General features: G+C 45.1%; 4 protein-coding genes across 5 annotated transcripts; 2 read left to right on the top strand and 2 right to left on the bottom strand.

The window, feature by feature from the left end:
• The first annotated feature begins 59 nt into the window (after positions 1–59).
• fbxo10 (F-box protein 10) lies at positions 60–7,379 on the top strand. Its single transcript, XM_030351452.1, has 11 exons — positions 60–168; positions 688–1,313; positions 1,562–2,365; positions 2,593–2,742; positions 2,967–3,103; positions 3,263–3,333; positions 3,521–3,673; positions 4,814–5,152; positions 5,271–5,581; positions 5,674–5,864; positions 6,066–7,379. Exons 2-11 carry the CDS (start codon positions 729–731, stop codon positions 6,247–6,249), a joined length of 2,925 nt encoding a protein of 974 aa, XP_030207312.1. The 5' UTR covers positions 60–168; positions 688–728; the 3' UTR covers positions 6,250–7,379.
• polr1e (RNA polymerase I subunit E) lies at positions 7,323–11,918 on the bottom strand. The gene is made up of 12 exons (XM_030351454.1): positions 11,801–11,918; positions 11,372–11,475; positions 11,179–11,255; positions 11,000–11,085; positions 10,003–10,058; positions 9,425–9,569; positions 9,137–9,247; positions 8,926–9,022; positions 8,693–8,820; positions 8,516–8,597; positions 8,222–8,353; positions 7,323–7,607 (listed from the first exon to the last, which is right to left on the bottom strand). The coding sequence occupies exons 1-12, from the start codon at positions 11,886–11,888 to the stop codon at positions 7,436–7,438; spliced, it is 1,278 nt and encodes a 425-aa protein (XP_030207314.1). The 5' UTR covers positions 11,889–11,918; the 3' UTR covers positions 7,323–7,435.
• Positions 11,919–12,332: 414 nt separating this feature from the next.
• zbtb5 (zinc finger and BTB domain containing 5) lies at positions 12,333–17,040 on the top strand. 2 transcript variants are annotated; one of them, XR_003976153.1, is made up of 5 exons: positions 12,333–12,637; positions 13,065–13,278; positions 13,544–14,431; positions 14,549–16,507; positions 16,802–17,040. XR_003976153.1 is itself a non-coding variant. In XM_030351453.1 (4 exons), the coding sequence occupies exons 2-4, from the start codon at positions 13,069–13,071 to the stop codon at positions 15,665–15,667; spliced, it is 2,217 nt and encodes a 738-aa protein (XP_030207313.1). In that variant the 5' UTR covers positions 12,333–12,637; positions 13,065–13,068; the 3' UTR covers positions 15,668–17,040. The 2 variants fall into 2 exon arrangements, 1 of the variants encoding a protein (XP_030207313.1); XM_030351453.1 differs by having other exon boundaries at positions 14,549–17,040.
• On the bottom strand, positions 16,915–21,216 carry grhprb (glyoxylate reductase/hydroxypyruvate reductase b). Its single transcript, XM_030351455.1, has 9 exons — positions 20,944–21,216; positions 20,258–20,391; positions 19,983–20,055; positions 19,638–19,754; positions 19,289–19,377; positions 18,905–19,009; positions 18,623–18,758; positions 18,232–18,362; positions 16,915–18,019 (listed from the first exon to the last, which is right to left on the bottom strand). Exons 1-9 carry the CDS (start codon positions 21,117–21,119, stop codon positions 17,898–17,900), a joined length of 1,083 nt encoding a protein of 360 aa, XP_030207315.1. The 5' UTR covers positions 21,120–21,216; the 3' UTR covers positions 16,915–17,897.
• Positions 21,217–21,437: the final 221 nt, after the last annotated feature.

The following is a 21,437-nucleotide window of genomic DNA, read 5'->3' as shown; positions in this document are numbered from 1 at the left end:
TTCGGGCTTTTGTTTCATGAATGAATGCTCCTAAAATAAAGCACAATAACCTGCTTCGCCTCAAGGGGCGTCGTTGTCTCTCTGCCTTCTCTTCCATGCCGTAAAGTGCTGCAATTTTGCAATGTTTTATTTGGGGTGTTGAATCCGTCCTTCTCCAGCCAAAATACGGTAAGGAAAAATGACATCGTCGTTGCAATTGAGTTTATCTAAATATCTAACGGGACACATAAACCTTGCACAAAGCTTACGTTTCAAGACACATGTGTTTAGGAAGCTTTATCTGGCGGACCGATGTCGCAGATATCTATTGCATACTCCTAGTTATATGCACATCCTAGTAATACTGTATGCATCTGGTTCACACATTGGTTTGATGATTTTTCCAAACATAGTATGCATGTGTTCATCCTATCTGTTTTCGTTGGGCCTCTTTATACATAACTGTAAACATAACAAATAACAAATTCTTAATTGTTCGTTATTGGTCCTTCTTCTAAACATAGGATGGCTGTGGTTATGTCTTGCGTTTCCATCGTTTTATTTGTATAAAAAAACCTAATTTAGTTATGCCAATCGCTTATTATTATAACTATATTATTATTGTTCCAGTGAAATACACTGCAAAAAAAACATATTGCTTTCATGGATCACTGGTTCGTCATGTGTCTGTGGGATTTGTTTTCCCAGTCCCCCAGGTACAACTCCACAAGTGAGGTGGAGTTGCTGCCATGGAGGTGGCCACCCTCCCTATGGAGCTATGGAGGGTTATCTTGTCCTACCTCCCACTGCCCGACCTGGGTCGCTGTTGCTTGGTCTGCCATGCCTGGAGAGAACTCGTCCTATCACTAGATAACACTCGCTGGAAACAGCTCTGCCTGGGCTGCCCAGAGTGCCGCCACCCCAACTGGCCGAGTCAACCCCACCTTGAGCCGGCGTCCTGGAGGGAGGCCCTGAAGCAGCACGCCCTGGCCAGCCGCACCTGGACCCAGAACGGGGTGGAGCTTCAGTCCTCCGCCTGCCTCCACCTCTTCCGCCGGAGAAAGGATCGGCGGGTTTTGCACGTAGGGGTTGGTTGTGAATTTGAAACCTTGCGAGGGGCCCTGGGAGCGGCAAGCCCATATGACCGGGTGGTCCTTCACCCTGGGGTTTACGAGGAGCAGGCGGAACTCGCGCTGAAGGTGCCTGTGGAGCTTGTGGGACTGGGCCAGCTGGGCGAGGTGTCCCTGCTGGTGTGTGTGGAGCAGCAGTGCCCTACAGCCAGGCTGTGCAATCTGGTGTTCATGCCAGCATGGTTCTCCACTGTGGTGTACAAGGTGAGCCGAACGAGGGATGGTTTTAGTTGTATTTTTCTGTGGGTGTTTGTTTGTTTTGCTAGGCAGTGTTTTGCTGTCCAATATGAAATATGACATGAATGAATAATAATAATAATAATAATAATATTTGATATCAGATGGAACATGTCATCATTGCGTTTTTTGGTTGGCGAGTAAAATGTAAAAAGTGCAGAATATACCTTACCCGGTTTCCTGTAAGACATTTTTTTCCTCTCTTCTCTCTTCAGACGTCGTGGGGGCACGTCCAGCTGGACAACTGTAACTTTGAGGGGGCTCAGCTGCAGGTCCGGGGCCCAGGGACCTGCCAGGCGCGCTTTTGCTCCTTCTCACATGGGGGCTCCGCAAATTTCCTGGGGGTTGCGCTCAGCTTATTGGATAGCTGTGACTTCTCAGGAAGTGACGCTGCCTCTGTCACTGTGGACGGCTCCCCAGTGTCCGAGAGGAACTGGGCTTGCAAACACTTGGCAGCTTTGGCCAGAACACTGACGTCTGAGGGCTCTCCCACCAACGGAGTCCCACCCAGAGGCAGCTGGGGGACGGGGAACGCTGAGGTGGGCTCAACGTTTTCTGCAGAGGACTGGGGCAAGGCCGCATGGCAGCGGAGCACCGGAGCGCCCCTGCTCGGTCAGGACACGGTGATCGAGGATGGCTGGGGCGAGGACAGACTCTGTGACGGAGAGCTCAAGAGCCACGAACAAGGAAACAATCAGGCTTCGTGGGACTACAAACTCGCCTGTGATCGTCACAGCCTCGCCCCCCTCCTCAAGCCCCAACCCGATGGCTCCCTGCCCCCAGCCTCTTCCCCCGACCCCCACTACGTTATCCCCGGTCTTCTCTCTCTGTCGCAGGAGCTGCAACGAGACCCGGAGGCCCAGCTATTAGCCACATCCATCCAGGGCTGTTTTGTGAGGAGATGTGTCCTCAGGGACGGGAAGGGCGGAGTGCACATTTGTAACTACGGTCAGGCGCGGCTGGAGGAAAACGTGTTCCGTGGTCTCAACTATGCCGTCCGCTGTATCCAGAATTCCACTGTAAATATGATCACAAGTTGTTTTTGTTGTTTTTATGACGTGAGCTTACTTTGCGGCGTATACAAAGTACTTCCAGAGATTGATCACCGGTCACTTTGGATGTTGGATGCTTGCTTAATAAACTGAAGTATATGGAAACACGAAGGCACGTCGAGGTCCAAGAAATAGAGCTGCAGTAATTGGTGTGGTCGTTCTCTAAAGAATTCCCTCTTAATTGCTTTTTTCAGATAGTGATGTTACGTAATGAAGTGAGGGAGTGCAGTGCCTCGGGCGTGTTCCTTCGTCTCTCTGCTCATGGGCTCATTGCCGAAAACAACATCCACTCCAATGGGGAGGCAGGACTGGATATCCGCAAAGGGGCCAACCCCATAATTCTGGTAAACTTTAGGCTCTGCGGTGGCCTGCTTATTTTCTGAACTTTCTGGACATTCATTTTAGAATTGATTCGTGTCAGTTTAACTCAGTTTAAATGTTTCATAAATTCTTTTTATAGCATGCAGTTGAACACACAAAAAGCTGTGCATGGAACATGGCTAAACAGCTCAACGTGGGCTAATTTCTTTGCAATTATGCATTTTTCCTCTCTCTCTTCCCCTTGCAGTGTAACAGAATACACAGTGGTTTGCGTTCTGGAGTGGTTGTCCTTGGCAATGGCAAGGGGTCTATCCGGAGCAACCAGATCTATAACAACAAGGAGGCGGGCGTCTATATTCTCTTCAGTGGGAATCCTGTTGTCAGGTGAGAGAGATAGCCTTAGGAATGGGTTGTTTATTAATCAATGAACATTGAGATGAGATTTGAAAGCTGACCAGAATTGACAATAAAACACAGCTTCAGCACATTGGGTCAATATGTTTACTGCATACCGACTCAGAAGCCTTGGTCTCTGTCTTTCAGTGGGAATCATATTTTCCAGGGTCAAGCAGCAGGAATTGCTGTGAATGAGAATGGCAGAGGGATGATAATAGGTAACTATCTGTCATCGAGTTCATGATCCAGAATTTCCTAATGGAAGATGATTATGGATATTGCTATCGATAAAAAATATTTTTTAATTAAAAGTATAAAAATAAATACTTGTTTTAGTACTTGCTTCAGTTTGGTCCTTCCTTCCCACCTTTAATGTTCAACCCTGTTACGTGTCTCCTCCATTAGAAAATGTGATCAGAGAGAACCAGTGGGGGGGTGCAGACATCCGCAGAGGGGGAGACCCGGTCCTTAGAAACAACTACATCTGCTACGGCTACTCTGATGGCGTGGTGGTGGGAGAGCGAGGCCGCGGGCTCATAGAGGGAAACCACATCTACTGTGAGTAGTTGATTAGGAACCACATCTACTGTGAGTAGTGGCATAGGAACCACATCTACTGTGAGTAGTGGCATAGGAACCACATCTACTGTGAGTAGTTGATTAGAAACCACATCTACTGTGAGTAGTGACATAGGAACCACATCTACTGTGAGTAGTGGCATAGGAACCACATCTACTGTGAGTAGTGGCATAGGAACCACATCTACTGTGAGTAGTGGCATAGGAACCACATCTACTGTGAGTAGTGGCATAGGAACCACATCTACTGTGAGTAGTGGCATAGGAACCACATCTACTGTGAGTAGTGGCATAGGAACCACATCTACTGTGAGTAGTGGCATAGGAACCACATCTACTGTGAGTAGTGGCATAGGAACCACATCTACTGTGAGTAGTGGCATAGGAACCACATCTACTGTGAGTAGTGGCATAGGAACCACATCTACTGTGAGTAGTTGATTAGAAACCACATCTACTGTGAGTAGTGGCATAGGAACCACATCTACTGTGAGTAGTGGCATAGGAACCACATCTACTGTGAGTAGTGGCATAGGAACCACATCTACTGTGAGTAGGGGCATAGGAACCACATCTACTGTGAGTAGTGGCATAGGAACCACATCTACTGTGAGTAGTGGCATAGGAACCACATCTACTGTGAGTAGGGGCATAGGAACCACATCTACTGTGAGTAGTGGCATAGGAACCACATCTACTGTGAGTAGTGGCATAGGAACAACATCTACTGTGAGTAGTGGCATAGGAACCACATCTACTGTGAGTAGTGGCATAGGAACCACATCTACTGTGAGTAGTGGCATAGGAACCACATCTACTGTGAGTAGTGGCATAGGAACCACATCTACTGTGAGTAGGGGCATGGGAACCACATCTACTGTGAGTAGTTGATTAGAAACCACATCTACTGTGAGTAGTGGCATAGGAACAACATCTACTGTGAGTAGTGGCATAGAAACCACATTTACTGTGAGCAGTGGTATGGAAACCAAATCTACTGTAACTGGCATGGAAACCACATCTACTATAACTGGCAATGAAACCACAATTACTGTGCATTTCTATTAGAAATCCATTTCTAATCACATGGCCATACTTTCCTTCCTCTGGATTCAATAGGTAACAAGGGCTGCGGTGTATGGGTCATGGCCTCAAGTCTCCCTCAACTACTGGCAAATTACATAACCCACAATCGCATCTATGGGCTGGCTGTATTCTGCCGGAAGGACCCTGAAAATAGGGAGCCGAGAGTTGGTGATGGGGCTGTCCAGGAATGGGGAGGGGAGAGGAGAGGAGGAGGAGACGGAGCAAGGCGAGGGGGCGCGCAGGAGAACTTTAATGACGACGGGGAAATCTTTGCCTGGGAGAACGATCTGGACAGTGAGGACGAGCGCTACTCGGCGCGGCGGTCCATCAGCGTGGCGCTGGTGGAGGGCAACTGTATGAGCCACAATGGAGGTAAATTAGGCCACTACGAGGGCTCTATGCCAGCAACTCCTGTATGTTGGCCATTAGCCTCAGACAGGTTGAAGTCATTTCTCACACCCCTTCTGTCCTTTCCTTACATTATGTCCAGCTGTCGGCCTGTACGTGAAGACCAGTGAGCCTCTGAATGTCATTGGAAACCTTTTGAACAGCAACTGTGCGACTGGCATCGCCGTCCTGCAGAGCACTCAGCTGACCCGTCTGGTGGCCAACTGTACGCTCGACAACAGCCTGGGTGGGGTCACCGTTGAGAAGGACTGCCGGGTGGAGCTGCGTGGCAACGGTATCTATGACAACAAAGGCCACGGCGTCAGTTTCTGTGGCGATGGGCAGATCGGTGAGAACGATGTGGTTGGTAACCGTGGAAACGGGATTCAAGTCTCCAGCAATGCAGATGTGAAGGTAAAGATGGAGGAGAACAACGCAAACATTTTAGTTGTGCACATACTCAGTCCAACGTTGTAAAATTTGTTTGCGTGGTCTTTGGGCTGCAGGTGCTGCATAACCGCGTCCAACCATCAAAGGGAGGCGGGGCCATCGTGGTGCTTGGGCCAGTAAAGGGAGTTATCGGGGACAATGTCCTGTTCCAGGGCCACCCGGGAAACAAAGAAGCACTTCTACACATGGACCCCAGCAATGAGAGCTGTGTGTTGAATAACAACATCATTCTGCAACATACCAACAGGTAACTAGCACCACAATAGACTTGACCAAATGAGTTACTTCTGCAGGTTATCCTCCCTTATGTCATTTCAAATGAACCATCTTGATGGTGTGTACGCACATTTATAAATATCACCATATACTACAATACAAATGTAAATACAAGTCTTCTAAAAATGTAGAATAGCCATCCTAAGGTCCTAATGGTTCCTTGACCCATCAGCTGTCCGTCACACACTCTGTGGGCCTTGGAGAACCCCTCGGCCCGCCCTCTGGCCGACTCCACGTCCGGGCCCTCGGCGTCGGGGTACTCCTCCCGCCTCACCATCTCCATGACGGCCCGGATCAGCGCCACCGTGGAGAGCGGCTGCCACAACAGCGGCAGCATGTTCTGCTCCATCCTTTGAACGCCAATGCTCACAGTAATAACTACACTGCGTGCCTGTTATAAACATGGCACACACAAGGACTGATGACAAGCCGTCGACGCTGGTGACAATGTTCATACCGCTGGACTGGACGGCTCCTAAAGGTCACGGCTAAAGGGTAAAAAAAAAACGAGGTCGACAGCAGGTGTAGATGATCCCGCTTGTATTTCCATTCTTCACATTCCAATGCAGGGTACAAATGTAAAGAGAAAACTCACCACAGGTTACAGCGTTTTACTTTTTAACCGTTTCAAATGTTGCAATTCGAAGGCCATGTTTTTCGTTCACGTTATCTGTAATGCACTTTTGAAAAACATGGAACATAGTTCCTAAGTGAGCTTAGTAAGTCACAGGAGCTTGGGAGATGGGTAGAGAATTCATATATAGATAGGCCAAGTTTTAACTATTTCAACCGGCCTGCAATGGTCGGAGGACGGTTATTTTTAATGTGTATATGAAAAGGGAAAATCAATACAAACATCGCCTACAACCAATGCACAGAAGCTGTTCTTTTAGTCAATCTATTATTTTGTTCTAAAGCTATTTACGCCCATATTTTGCCGGTAATGTTTATGACTATCTCACAAAAATAGTTGCCCAAAGATTGCAAATTCTTTATATATACACTTCGTCCCACGGTCTCATAAGCAAAATAAGGTTAGGGGCAAGTGCTTTGAAATTGTGACAAACTCTTGACAGTATAATAGTAGTATAATATCAGTATATATTATATTTAGAATTTTATATTATATATATATATATATATTTATTCAGTATAATATCCACATGTACTGGGATGGTAAGAATCCACCAGGCGTTTGTGAGAGGTATTACAAGCCATTTCAAAATCTGCCGTGCAACATCAAGTGATCAGCCTACCAGCCTCACTCCCAATTGCAATTACAGGACAGGGCAGATTTTTAAATTGCCCTTTAAGATTTTTTTGTGTCACCATTCAATACATGTGTACTGTCATTAAGGTTTTCAACAAAGCAACAACAGTCCATTATTTACATCTCATTTTTTGTACGACGTTTAAGAAGACAAATGTATAATCTACAAAATGCTTTATACGTTTTATTTTGATGAAATACAGTAGATTTGTTTCAGAGTGTGATGTACTCTTTGACTTGCACCTCTTTCTCCCTCTTCTGTAATTCTTCCTCTACTCTCTTTTTTTCGTAAAACTCCTATCCAGCTTGGCTTTATATTTGACCAGAGGGAGAACCAGAGTGGCAAATTTGTGGTCCTCTGCTGGGTCAAGCGTCGCTCCTTTGGCTTTGACGCGGGCAGGCTTTATGAGAGTCAGTCCCAGTGATTTGGCAACCTCCATTATCCTGAAAGATAAAAACAAAAAGTTAATTAAACCGAATAATGACTTCCTGTCAAACTTTTTGATCAAGAAGGAGGGAGAACCCGATTTTTCATAGCTTTGTGGAGTGGGCCAGTCTGGCTGCTTCACAAAAAAAAAATCAAAATCAGTTGGCCATGTAGATTAGCATGCTGTGCCTCTGCACCGGTTTAGCTGCAGAATCTCAGATCCAGGAGTTCTATGTTACAGCACAACTTCTTGGGTCAAGATCTCCTGGGTCGGAAACGAAAAAACTGCAAGGGGCGGAGTTACGACTTGTTTCTTGTTTTGTTACGGAGACATTCTACCAAAGAAAACTATTGTTTTAAAGTTTTGCTTTCAGAAGAATACCTTAAAAAGTATTTATTTATGCGGTTGCCAGTCCAAGAGGGTGGCCGTTTGAACTGTTTACTAGTGCTGGCCTAGTTTGTGTTCGCAATTTACGTGCTCACAGATCCACGCCTCCAGCAACGTGACGGGCAAAAAAAATATGACGCCATGAATACATGTAACCAACCGTCCCCCCAGTTTTGAGGTTGCCTGCCATCACTTTAGATATTAATCTAAAGCCAGATTTTTTTTTGAGCGAACAGCACTTACCACATCTCCTTGACTAACAGGTCTCGCTGCAGCAGCGTCAGGTTCACCGACATGAAACCCATGTGTAGCTGCAGTGCGAGGCAGTAGGCTGCAATCTTCGCACGCATGGACGGGGACACTTGGTTACTCAGACTGCAAGGAAATGGGAAAGACGTCCGTGTTAAGATTTGGGTTTAATCAAATAAATACATTATTGATGTACATTCTGGACTGACGGCTTAGAAATAGGCCCAGAGCTATACATGTACTGTACCACGTGGGCAGACAAAAGTGAATAAAAAGATATTGTCATACCGGCCTTTCCAAAAGGTCTCCACAGTAAAGGTCTTAAAGATTTTTCTCCGGAGATTGAAGGTGCACCCTTCATTCTGGCCAACTGGAATACAGTGAACAGGAAAAATAAGAAAATGCGTGTGTGGGCAAAAATAACTGGCACCATTGACATGTATTTAATTGTCATCAAGCACTCACATCTGCCATTAACCCTTCCCGCTCGATACAGCTGCAGGAGCAGGTAGAGGTAGGCACAGCAGCGCAACATCTTCTCCCTGGCAGTCTTTCCACTCGGTAGAGATTCCATATGCTTAACGATGCTCAAACTGTTGCATGAAAAAAAAAAAAAAAAAAGTAAGGCTTATCAAGAATCAGTCACCGTCTATTAGGCAGCCATCATGCTTTAGAGAGGGAGGGAGACAGAATCCTACCATTTGCCATCCTTCAATGTCTGCAGACCCTCTTCTGCCAGAGCAGCCATTTGGGAACCAGCTACAGCCAACTCTTCATAATCCGCCGGGGACAAGACTAGCAACCAATGAAAGGAAAACAACGTATATGCAGCAGCTTTTAGAACACGTACGATGGAGATGTTAATGTGGTGAAGAAACCAAGTTAGTTCCGATTAATGGTAAAACATACGGTCATCAAACAAGTAGACATCTTCAGGCCTTTCAGCGTCAGGGTAGCATGGGGGGATGTATAAAGCCATGTCTAGTTGGTTACTGGCCTCATGGAGCTCTTCACTGAGAGCTGAGGGAGAAGACAAAAGTGAGAAGAGTATTTAAGAAGACTGACCTAAAGAAATATATAGGTGGCACAAAATCATCTCCTGCATTTCCTACACATCCAATGGTTGACCAAAAGCAGATTTCCACCCAAAAGATCCAAGCGAATGGACATAGTTAGCACACAAACAGACGCGTTTACCTGCAAATCCCTTTTGTTCGATCACGCTGTTGGCAGCCTTGGCCACGACCTGCTGCAGGGACTCGGCGCCCACCCTGTTCAGCCGATGAGATTTCAGGGCTCTCCTCTGTCTTGTGGTTCCAAACGCCTCAACAAGGGAGTTCAACTATGGGAAAACACAAGCCAGACAAGGCGTAGCCAATAAACATTCCAATGTCTCAGCGCTCTCAAGTAGGACTGCAACGATAAGTTGATAGACAGAAAATCTATTGAAAATGTAATGACAAGAATACAAATATATATAAATTAAAATAATTGGTTGAAGGATCTTTATAAATAATTATTATTTCGTTTTCTTGGCTGCTTGTCAGTTAAAGCATGCACAATTAGGACATCACATATTTTGTGATTCAAAGACTAAATAACAAAACAGCAAACGTTTGTTAGTTGCAGTCCTATTCTCAAGAAAAGTCGAGAAACTGGACACAGATCATATTGGAAGAAGGAGATCAAAAGAACAGACAAAAGGTGATATCTGTGGTTATTAAAGTAACATGGGTGATGCTTGTGATGGGTGTGGTTAGTTGAAGGGATGGTACCTTTTCAGAATAGGTCAGGGTAGCGTTGTCAACCTGTTCGGTCACCTTCGGCTCCCCTGGTTTTGAAAAACACAGTTCCAAACTTTAAACCAATCAGTTAGTTTAAACTGGACAAAAATATAACTTGTTAAAACCTGCACTATGTCCATTTGCAACTGAAGCTATTTACCCTATTCGTAAATATCAGACAGGTAATATCATCTGAAAATTAAACTATAATAGTAGCTATAACTCAAGTAGCAATTGGTAGGTCTATGTATTTGTACATACATTTCGTATCCTACTTCTTTAATAGCAATAGAGCAAACTATATTAACAAAGAACATGGGGGATCAAGGTTTTTCCCACTCTGGATGATATGTATTGCACAGTGGAACACAATGGGATTTCACCTAAAACTACTGGGGTCATTTTCACACTTAGCCAGGCTTTTGTGTGCACCCAGACAGATTTTCTTGCATCAACATTTAGATATTTGAAACCCATGAAAATGATATAACAAGCATAAAGGATCATAATAATAATAAAAATATATATAGATATATAAAAATCCGCAATCGATATCGGCCTGTTTGCTTTTTGAAAAATAATCGAAAAGGCAATGAATCATCTTCTACGGTGCATCTGATATTCACAAAGTGAAAGAATCTATAATAAAAAATGACGAGCGATTCATTCATTCATTACAAGGACAATATCCATCATGAAAAGTAGAGATGTGTGTTCACAAAGAGTTTACAGTAGAGTTTGATGTTGAATGGGCTTCTATAGGAAGGCGGAGGTGGAGTTGCTTACACGGGTATCAAACATCTTAATAATGAAGAAAGCAACCTTTAAACTGTCTGGGTTGCACACAAAAGCCTAAATAGTCTGGGGAAATATTCTAGAGATGGGATAAACAGTAATTCTCCAAATTGTGGTTTTGGTACAATCCAACGACTGTGGCCACATAGCCATGAGGTGGTTGTTCTGTTCTCCATTCCAAAATATTTTTTACCTGCAATAAAAGGTTGCATTTTAAAGAGCTGAGCACTGTGCATTTCCATCTCCATGGTGTCTTTGTTCAGCACCCCAACATAGTATCTGCAGAGGCAAGAAGGAAGTCAATTGTTAAAAAGAAAACAAGCAAACTAGAGGTTGTGTATTAACGTTGTTTGCATAAAAAATATAACGTACTTGCAAAGGTTGTTGCATTTTAACGACCCAGGCCCAAAATTGTTTGCAACATACGATAGTCTGGCGGATTCAGCAACCTATAAAGAAAGGCAGAATAATGTGCACGGATTTGCCAGAGTATACATCAATATCATGTTTGTGCAGATGTCTCGGAACAGTTCCCTGATGAAAATAAAAGAATAACTATTCTTACCAACACACGTCTCGATTTCTTTCGAGGATGTTCCTCGTCTGTGTTCTTGTAGAACGTGAAGTCCAGCTGCTCTGCGTTCTTTATATTTCCATTGGAAAACTGAACTGTCAAACGAAAACATCATACATTTCCTTGTAAGTAAAACACATTGCTCTGATGGTAAGCCATGTGACAGCGCCATGTACGTTGGACACCGCTACAAAGGGGTTAACACAACATTATTTTGAAGCAACAAACAAGTACATCATGTGTTTACGGCTGCGGTAACGTTGGCATGTAAGTTCAGGGAAAGCATCAGAGAACCCACGTGTGCCGTATAAAATGCGTTTTGCGGTTACATGCAACACGACGTATTTTATCAATAATTCGTTTAAACGTATCCGAATATAAATCTGAAGTTCCCAAATAAAAGAAATATAAAACATTTACCAATAGTAGCTTTATCTGTATCTCTTTCTTCTTCACAACACACAAACGTGCAGTTAGCAGCCATTGTTGTTGACGACTGTATTAGCATCGACGCATGCGTCGATGAAACGGGGGTATTACTACAGCGGCATCCCGCGGTAAGGAGTATTAGTGCATTGGCTTTTTAGAGATAATAATAGAAACGCCATAAATATCATATCGGTTATATCATTTGAAAGGCCATTTTTAATAATTTTGCTAAATAAATGTATTCATAGATAACAAGAGATTCAAACGCACCATAACTTTATACTTATTCTGCAATCAGACACCGTTCAAACAGAGTCAAAGCTTTGGCGCCACCTTGTGAGTCTAACTGCAACGGCATGCCATTGTAATCTCAGTCAAATATAAACCCTTGCTACAGAGGAAATGTTTCTTTTCAAATCTTTTTTTTTATAAATCAGGTTTTATATTAGAAATGAATGATGTCCTTTGATTGATTGATAGACAGAGCTGGCTACGAAGCATGCGCAGCACCGCTCTAGGACGTCACGTGAGCCCGTCCTCTACGTCCAGCCCTGCTTAAAAAATGGTGTACAGTATAGTCAGTGTATCGTGAGCTACTTTGTTTCCTTGAAAAGTATGACAAGCACCCATGTTTGATTTATTGTAGCATCAAGAGATGAACGTGCGACTCGTACTACACCCGTCTATGGATTAGCAGACACAGCTCACAAGCTAAACTGCAAATGCACGCAAAGGCATACATCCATGTAAAGGCTAGTCCAGGTAGCCGTCTGAACAAGTAGCTCGGGCCTGTTCAGTTCTTGTGTCTTCTCATCAGGAGCATTCAAGGTAGGAATCCAACACCCCACATATCACCCTAGCGTCCGAGTTGTTGCGTTAGCATTTAGGGTTACTAATACAATGACCCACCTCTATGTTACCTGCCCTGACTATTCAGTGTGATCTAGCCTAACTATAAAAAGGTAGCATTACAGACAGGTCGCTTGGTCAAAACATTGCAACATGTGTTTTTCAAAAGATTTAGCTGAAGTAAAGGCCAAATGTCCATTTTAATTACTGTACACAAATTTTCTCACTTTTGATATGCATATGTAGCCTCATTTACATCTATACATTAAGGCCTATACGAATATCTATGAACGATAGAAAATGAATTATCTTCAGAACTATATATTCATTAAATGCCTCATGTCAAACACACCATCTCTCACGTCTTCCCATCCTCTTTACCACACCCCCTCTCAACTTTCTTCAGGGCAATGGATTTCCCCAGCCACTTTGAGCAGATCTTCCAGCAACTCAACTACCAACGCGTCCATGGCCAGCTGTGTGACTGTGTTATTATGGTGGGCAGCCGTCATTTTAAGGCACACCGGGCAGTGCTGGCGGCCTGCAGTACCCATTTTCGAGCCCTCTTCACCGTGACAGAGGGAGACACTAGCATGAACATGATCCAGCTGGACAGTGAGGTAAGGAGGACTTTAATGTGATCCATGTTCACTAGAGGAAATAAACTAGTGTAATGCTAATCTTAATAGGCAGTTATAAAAGTGATTCTACGGTAATAATAAAGGTTATTATACACATACGTGGAATGTGAAATTGAAAATCATAAATGATTTGCGGAGGACTGTTTTTTCCCCAACTGCTGTTATGCTTGATGCTGCTGATCTGATAGGTGCCGATATTATGTTTTACGAATGACGTGGTCATCTTTTACTTTTGTTTTATCAGGTGGTAACAGCAGAAGCCTTTGCGGCCCTGGTTGACATGATGTACACGTCAACGCTGGTGCTGGGGGAAAGCAACGTGATGGATGTCCTCCTAGCAGCTTCACACCTGCACCTGAATAATGTTGTGAAGGCCTGTAAACACTACCTGACCAACCGCACCCTGCCCCTGTCGCCCCAGGCTGACAGACCCCTGCGGCACCAACCTCAGCAGGATCAGCAGAGGCATAGACAGCAGCAGCAGCAGCAACAACAGCAACAACAGCAACAACAACAGCAACAGCAACAGCAACAGCAGCAACAACAACAGCAGCAGCAACAGGCAGCAGAGTTAGCAGCGAATGCTAGCCTAGCGACTAACAGTGCTACATCCAGGCTGCAGCGCTCCTTCTTGTTGCAGCAGCTGGGGCTAAGTCTGGTGAGCTCAGCCCTGGGGGGCATGGAGGGGGACGGACCGGGCAGGTCTCTGAACAGTGGAGCGGTTGAACAGGCAGGGTCCTTCCCGATCCGGCGCTTCCACAAGCGCAAGCAGACACTTACCCTGGGCATACCGGATGACAGACCCAGGCAGAGACCACGCCCCTCTGTGCCTACCAGAGGCTTGTTGGGAGAGGCGGAAGACGGGGAGGAAGGCCCGCTGCTTTCCCCAGACTCCCACAAAATGGGAGAGGAATCGGTAGAAGTCGCTGGACTGGTTGAGGCTTCCCAAGATGACGCTCAGATGCCCAGCCAATCAGACAGTGTGCACTGTGAAGGGGAGGAGGCAGGGAGGAGGCAGAGCGGAGTGGGGAAGGAGGAGTACAAAGAGGAAGGAGACCTCAGAGAAAACAGAGCCGAAGCAAAAATGTCCAAGACGGAAGAGGAGGAGGAGGAGGAGGCACTGGAAGACAAGGTGAGGTCAACGACAAAAGCATTAGCGTAATATTAGCATTAGCATAACATTCACATTGTATGTAAAGAAAATGGATCAAACAATGTCATGTGATGTTTGATTTTTTTTTTCATGCAGGTGGTTGTAAAGTGTGAGCCTCTCAGCTCCCCCGAGCCGGCCGACGAGAGCAGTTACGTGACGTCCCAGGCCGAGGGCGGCGACCCGGCCGGGCACGGGGGTCAGGACGAGGGGGGGAAGGTGGAGCTGAGTCCCGAGAGCACCCAGAGCAGTGATCGCAGCTTATCCTCCGACCCCCAGCCTCGCTCCGACACCATGCTCCAGCCCAGCTCCCAGCTGAGGCTCAAGGCGGGGATGGGCGGAGGCGCCGGCACCGCCGGGGGTTTCGGGTGTAGCAACGGCCAAATCGGAAAAGCCGGATTCAGTATCTCCAACTTCCTCGGCCCGAAGGGGTTCGGAGGTGCAGGGTCTGGGCTGGCCGCCAGGGACGATGACCTCCCCAACACCACAACCGGCGATGCAGTCACGCATAATTTCCTTTTCGGACAGGAAGCTGCCGGCACGTCCGGCTCGAACTCTCTGCTGTGTTCGGGGTCTCTGGGGAGCGAGGGCCACGGTGTTTTCGGAGAGTCTCTCTTCCTTCGGCCCCTACGCGACGACCTGGGAAGCTCGCAGGGAGGGGGTGCTGACCCGTTTGGTCTGGACTTTCAGCACTCCAGTCTGGGCCTCCACTCCCTGGCGCAAGCCTCGAGAGCTGCGGAAGGAGTCGGGAACGCTTCCATGGGTTACCCCGGCTACCGACGCGTGGCTCCCAAGCTGGCCAATGGAATCGGAGGAGGTGCCTTGGCCCAAGACCCTCCATCTTCCTCGTCGAGTTTGGGCGGGCCGCTGCTCCTCAACAACGCGGGGGGCTACGACGGGAGCGGGTGCCGGCCCACCTCGCTGCCCCCTCAGCTGACCCGCGCCTCGGCGGACGTGCTGTCCAAGTGCAAGAAGGCCCTGTCGGAGCACAACGTGCTGGTGGTGGAAGGGGCGCGGAAATACGCCTGCAAGATCTGCTGCAAGACCTTCCTCACCCTGACGGACTGCAAGAAGCACATCCGCGTGCACACGGGGGAGAAGCCGTACGCGTGCCTCAAGTGTGGCAAGCGATTCAGCCAGTCGTCCCACCTGTACAAGCACTCCAAGACCACCTGCCTCCGCTGGCAGAGCATCAACATGCCCAACGCTCTGCTGTAGGACAGTGGGCCCCTCGTGAAGCCACGGAGGGGTCTTTATGTGGCTCGGAAACCATGACCGAATGGAAAGATCGCATTCTCCCCCTCGAGATGTTAAGGCTGTATCATTTTTCTATCTAGTCCAATTTGGGTAATACTTGAGTTTATAGTTTTGGTTGTGTTTTGTATACTTTCTGAGTCACTGACTAAACACATTTTTACGTTAATACATTTTTATGTCAGTGGAAGTGGTTGTACCTTATTTATTCCCATATCTGCTATGTGAAAATAGTAAAGAATACAGAACAACATCCTAGACAATGTACCATTGCGGTAATTCTTTCCACTGTTGGTGCGTAGTAAAACACTGTCCTTGCCATCGTTTCTATGTCATCTGAACATCCAAAAGATTCCCCAAGTATGGTACTGTAAGGTTTCCTGTCTGAATGTGATGTACCAGTGAACCCCAGATCCCCTTATAATGTAAAGAAATCGTTGATGTTTCTTTACGTGTGTTTGTGTGTCTCTCTGTGTCCTTTGTTGCTCAGCCGTTTTACAGAAGTGAAGGTAAATATGTAGAAGAGGTGCTAGATCAGTGCTTTGAATTATGTCATTCAATTAAATGGGTTGCTGCCTTGTATGAGCACCTTTTAAGAGTTAAGCAGATTAAGCTTGTAATCGTAGCTTATGTGTGTTAAAAGGTCTACAGAAATGTGCCAAATAATCTTTGAATGAAGAAGTAGCATTGAGCCGTCAAACCTTGTGTTGATTTGCACTATCCGTCTGTATGCAGACTTGTTTCATAGGACCATGGAGGGGGCCACTATCAACAAATTAACAATTGAGTCCAAATGTTGAAAAGGTATAGCAAATGTATCAGTGTGTTAAGACATGTAAATATGGAACTTACATAATGGCACAATTTGTCTCTAACTTTAACACAGTAATACATTAACTAATCTAGATTTAGTATTCTGCCACATCATTTTATATCAGTGCTTTATATGTGTCCCATTTCACCAACTTACATTAAATGCACAGAAAAATGTGAATTCTGTTTAACCCAAAAAATACCATGTTTACTGTCATATAGAAGTACAAAACTGTTGTTGCTTTCCAATGATCTGTCATCTATCTATTGTTCCTCTGTTATTAGGCCCTTCATCCCAATGGAGACTCTACAGATGGTGTTTTGTGGAGCTACCACAGGACAGAGTCTGAAGTACCTCCATTGTTATGGTTGGATCTAGAAGTATCAAATAATTTATATATTGTGTTATCCCTTCTTTGTGGCAAATGATTTATTGCCAATTTGACATGAAATAGATTTACCGGTAACTTCAGTCACTGAGATTGACTTGAATCATGTGGTATTGAGTAAAAGTCTTTATTCCATGTTGGCCTTTTTTGTGTCAGTTACACTGTCTATTTATACTATCTTAGAACTACAATACATCGCTCCCATTTTGAGATGGCAACTTAATATTCAGTCGTTGCATTTTTACTTATAGTAATCAAGGAATAAACAGTCTTTTGAGATTAAGAAAGGTATTTATTTTATTATTTAAAGAAAATAACATTGATTGAATTCGTCACTGTTAATTTAAGCTATAATCTTCTCTGACTATAAGTGAGGAATACACAAGGCTCGTGGAATGGTCTGTGTAGGGAAATAATGGTTTGGTTGGCCATGTTTAACTCTCATACATCTTGGAGTGAAGAGGATGTGAGAGCAGATATGGAGTTGAGTTGAAGCGACATGATTATATATTTCAGAACCAAGGGTTGAAGTTTGATTCTTCTAAAATGGCTTGTTTGCATCCAGGAGAGGCCTGTTAAACTTGCCATGGTTCTGTCTTCTGCAACAGCTTATAATGGGAAATATAAAACGCATACACTTTAGATTGCCCCAGAATTAGTTACTGCCTTATACCCTCTAAAAAGCTTGGCTTTCCTATGCCAACCTTAAGGTATGCACATTCTTTGACATGCTTTTTCAGTACACCTAGTGTAAAACTTAACACTGGATGTAATGGTCATCAATGTCAAACGTTTTGAAAAACAGTGCTTTAGTTGTTATATTGATATATTAAAGAGTAAATGTTCATTCCTTTGTGAGATTTGTACATGTTTACATTTGCACAGTTGCCAGGAAAGTATTTGTATAGTCTTGACTATCAAATGGAATGAAACTAAGTTAAATGAAAGAGGACTAACCTAATAAACAAGTGAAGTCAGTGTCTATTGGTTACTTAAAGTTTGAGCTCCTTGATCATTGGCTTGGCGCGGAGGCCCAGCAGCAGGTTATTAGCTGCCAGGGCAGACATCTCATTGCGGGTGGAGTAGGAGGCACTAGCAATGTGGGGGAGGATCACTGTAGAAAAAGAATGATGCAAACTTTGTAATATAGTTGTTTTAGGCTTTATAGTGATTCTCGTACTTTTAAGTTACTGAAAAATTATTCCTCAGAGAAATCCCAGTAACAAACTTGTATTGTCTGGCAAAGAATTTTGAGGGTCTATCCAAACTGTATCCAGACTTAATTTCCCTTCATTAAATGTGTGAGTGTAAAATAAGAAGACATACCACAGTTTTTGAGTGTAAAGAGAGGGTGGTCTGTGGGCAGGGGCTCAGGAACGGTCACATCTAGTCCAGCCCCTGCAATCTGTCCGGTAGATAGCGCGTCATATAGGTCCTCCTGGTGCACCACGCCGCCTCTAATGCAACCACAGAGAGAGCACAAGCACTCTGTTAGTAGGCTCACTTACGCACGTCGGAGCAGATCGGGCTCTGCGTGTGGAGAGCAAATTCCAGCCATGGTAGTTAAAGGGTTATCTGTGGAGGTCATATTTATCTTTAGCTGAATTCTTCACTTTAGCAGAGATAGTGTGAGATGTTGTTGATCTGTTTGGGCTTGGACGCATTGAGAGTTATGTGTTGTGTTATTATGTTTTCTGTGAATGTATGATAAACAAACCTGCTGGTGTTAATGAAGATGGAGGTTTTCTTCATCTTTGAGAACAGGTCCTTGTTGCAGATCTCCTTCGTCTCTGGCGTGAGAGCACAGCACGCGGCCAGGAAGTCAGACCGTTTGGCCAGTTCATCCATGGAGACTAGAACAATATGCACACATGGTCAAAGGTACTCATATTGGTTATTTAGAAGATGGTCGACATCCGGGGATCACTAGCAACGGACGAGTACAATTTCAATAATAATAATTCAGAAAGAAAATTACATGGGGGGGGGGGGTGCTTACCATATTCTGCATTGATCAAACTAGCCAACTCAGGCCTGGGTTCCACATCGGTGTAAATAAACTTCTTAACTTTGAATGGTGCAAGGCGTTCGGCAATAGCAACCCCTTCAAATGAAAGAATATAGATGTTGTCAAACGGGCAAACAACATCTACAATTGTGAGGGACCTCTGAATGAGGTAATGTAATGAATCGGTGTACATATATACTTTATATATATATATATATATATATATATATATATATATATAAAGTATATATGTACACCGATGGCCGATGCATTTGTTTTACACTGTGTGTGTCTGTGTGGGTGTGTTAGTGGATGTGTGTGTGCATGCATGTGTGAGAGAGAGAGAGAGAGAGAGAGTGTTTTTGTTATGCATACCAATTCTCCCCAGGCCAAAGATGCCCACAGTGCTGTTAGCCAGCTCATGTCCACACAGCCACAGAGTTCTCCACGTTCCCCAGCCTCCGCTGCAGGTTGGCACAAAGGGTAGCACACCAATACACAGGGTATACACTATCAGTGTGTATTTGATGAGTGTATTAGTGTGTATGTGTCTTACACTTCAGTTTTATGTCCCCTGGTACATAAAGTAGCACGCCCCTAATTAGTGACATGAGCCAACCCATCTGTGTGCCTATGATGACACCTCTGTGGTTAGGCTCTATTCTATATATATATATAGTGTGATGTTGTTCTAGTAATGTATGAGTGGTGTGTATGCCGTTACGTCTTGGCCTCGTGCGTGGCCTCGATCAGCCTCCTAGAGGTGGCGAGGAGCAGAGCTACGGTCAGCTCGGCCACAGCATCCGTCAGCACTTCAGGGGTGTAGCCCACACGGATACCCCTGAGCAGTAGAGCTTTAATGGAAGCGTGTTCACAAACAGATACGCATGCATTTTTACACACACGCACGCACGCACACACACACACACACACACACACACACACACACACACACACACACACACACACACACACACACACACACACACACACACACACACACACACACACACACACACAACGCAACACACACATAACGCAACGCAATTGACAAACACTTCTCACTCACCGTTTCTTAAGCTCTTCCAGAGAGAGATGGTCGAACCCCACTGACATAGTGCTAACGACCTTCAGGTTAGGGCCTACAGCCATACTCATCAGAAGAAGCACACAAACACACACACACACACACACACACACACACACACACACACACACACACACACACACACACACACACACACACACACACACACATTATTACTCAAAAAACAATACATTTGGGGGGTTGCTCTTTGCATTCAGATAAGCTACTTGCAGCAGCCATAGGTTGCCAGGGCTGACCTGCAGCGTCCAGTAGTTCTGCATCGATCTTCTCCGTTAGCACACAGAGCAGTGCGTCGACCCCCTTCACCTTCTGAAGCAGCTCCTTCCTGGGCACTGGGACGTCGTCTGAGTCCCACAGCTCATATTGCACCCTGCAAACACAAAACTCATTATGACCTGACTTGGTATGCAATACAATACCACTATGATTTGTATTTCATTTTCCTGTAGTTAATCAGGAAAGGAAACTTATCCTTACGAAATATCTTTCGCAGCGAGCTGGCCAAGAATTCTAAATGCAGAGTTTATTTGAACAAGTTATGCCAAGTCGACAGAGCATAACACAAAAATAAATTTGAAAGGCCGTAGTTGTGGCAGTGTATGTGTACTCCTCTACTACTCTAGGCCTGCCTAACCATTGGTAAACAGTTAGGTATGATAATGATGATAAACTGATGATGAAACTCACGCACAATACTAACTCAAAAAAGTTCATTTAGTCTAACTTGATAAATTAACAATTAAGGTACAAACTAATTAATACTAGTCTGTTTACATGAACATACAAGTTAACACGCACACTAAATAAGGCCTCAACAGATATCCAACAAAGCCCTGATTTATATACATATATTGCTGCACAAAGTGTGCAGTGTCCCGAATTACACTTAAATCACCAGTCTCTGTATGACGCGAGGACTCACTGCCCAGATTCCTGCAGGATCTTCAGGCCCACAGGTGGGATCTGTCTGGTGACGTAGACCTTGGACATGCTGGACATGTTCCGCTGAACGGCACCGGCAGTCGCATTCCTAAAAAGGTTCAACGGCGCTACGGCGATGTGCTGGAGACGACGCAGGGACACACGGCTGCACCACATCACGGAGAGAGGGTTGAGTCTGTGGACAGGGCCCTGAGAGACAAACAGGCAGGCAGACACTGGTACTTTGGAACTGACCCCATGTGTAGGTATCAGACTTTACTTAGTGGGAGGCACAGATTGTGGTCTTTCTGACCAATATGAGAGGTGGGAGGATGCGGAGGACTCCCCGATAGGTCTTTACAGCAGGAATGGGGCTTTCAACTGTAAAAGCTCCCAGACAACAGAGAGATTAGGGCAGAAAAGATAGGAAATAGTGAGGGAAAAACGTGGGAAACCGAGGGACACACACACACACACACACACACACACACACAC

The sequence above is a fragment of the Gadus morhua genome, chromosome 3 (assembly GCF_902167405.1).
Source record: "Gadus morhua chromosome 3, gadMor3.0, whole genome shotgun sequence".
Taxonomy (NCBI): Eukaryota; Metazoa; Chordata; class Actinopteri; order Gadiformes; family Gadidae; genus Gadus; species Gadus morhua.
The sequence above is the reverse complement of the archived record's forward strand: the minus strand, read 5'-3'. Positions and strand labels throughout refer to the sequence as shown.

What these genes read in the sequence shown, in the direction of transcription:
- fbxo10 (XM_030351452.1), top strand. Translation starts at nt 729, where the DNA reads ATGGAGGTGGCCACCCTCCCTATGGAGCTATGGAGGGTTATCTTGTCC. An exon ending in AGTGGGAATCCTGTTGTCAG is followed by an intron (nt 3,104 to 3,262) that starts GTGAGAGAGATA and finishes TCTGTCTTTCAG; the next exon opens with TGGGAATCATATTTTCCAGG. An exon ending in AGAGGGAAACCACATCTACT is followed by an intron (nt 3,674 to 4,813) that starts GTGAGTAGTTGA and finishes TGGATTCAATAG; the next exon opens with GTAACAAGGGCTGCGGTGTA.
- polr1e (XM_030351454.1), bottom strand. Translation starts at nt 11,888, where the DNA reads ATGCTAATACAGTCGTCAACAACAATGGCTGCTAACTGCACGTTTGTG. An exon ending in AATGCAACCTTTTATTGCAG is followed by an intron (nt 10,059 to 10,999) that starts GTAAAAAATATT and finishes TTTCAAAACCAG; the next exon opens with GGGAGCCGAAGGTGACCGAA. An exon ending in CTGTTAGTCAAGGAGATGTG is followed by an intron (nt 7,608 to 8,221) that starts GTAAGTGCTGTT and finishes TTTATCTTTCAG; the next exon opens with GATAATGGAGGTTGCCAAAT.
- zbtb5 (XM_030351453.1), top strand. Translation starts at nt 13,069, where the DNA reads ATGGATTTCCCCAGCCACTTTGAGCAGATCTTCCAGCAACTCAACTAC. An exon ending in TGATCCAGCTGGACAGTGAG is followed by an intron (nt 13,279 to 13,543) that starts GTAAGGAGGACT and finishes TTGTTTTATCAG; the next exon opens with GTGGTAACAGCAGAAGCCTT. An exon ending in AGGAGGCACTGGAAGACAAG is followed by an intron (nt 14,432 to 14,548) that starts GTGAGGTCAACG and finishes TTTTTCATGCAG; the next exon opens with GTGGTTGTAAAGTGTGAGCC.
- grhprb (XM_030351455.1), bottom strand. Translation starts at nt 21,119, where the DNA reads ATGTGGTGCAGCCGTGTGTCCCTGCGTCGTCTCCAGCACATCGCCGTA. An exon ending in AGAACTACTGGACGCTGCAG is followed by an intron (nt 20,056 to 20,257) that starts GTCAGCCCTGGC and finishes GTATGGCTGTAG; the next exon opens with GCCCTAACCTGAAGGTCGTT. An exon ending in CTTTGGCCTGGGGAGAATTG is followed by an intron (nt 19,010 to 19,288) that starts GTATGCATAACA and finishes TTTCATTTGAAG; the next exon opens with GGGTTGCTATTGCCGAACGC.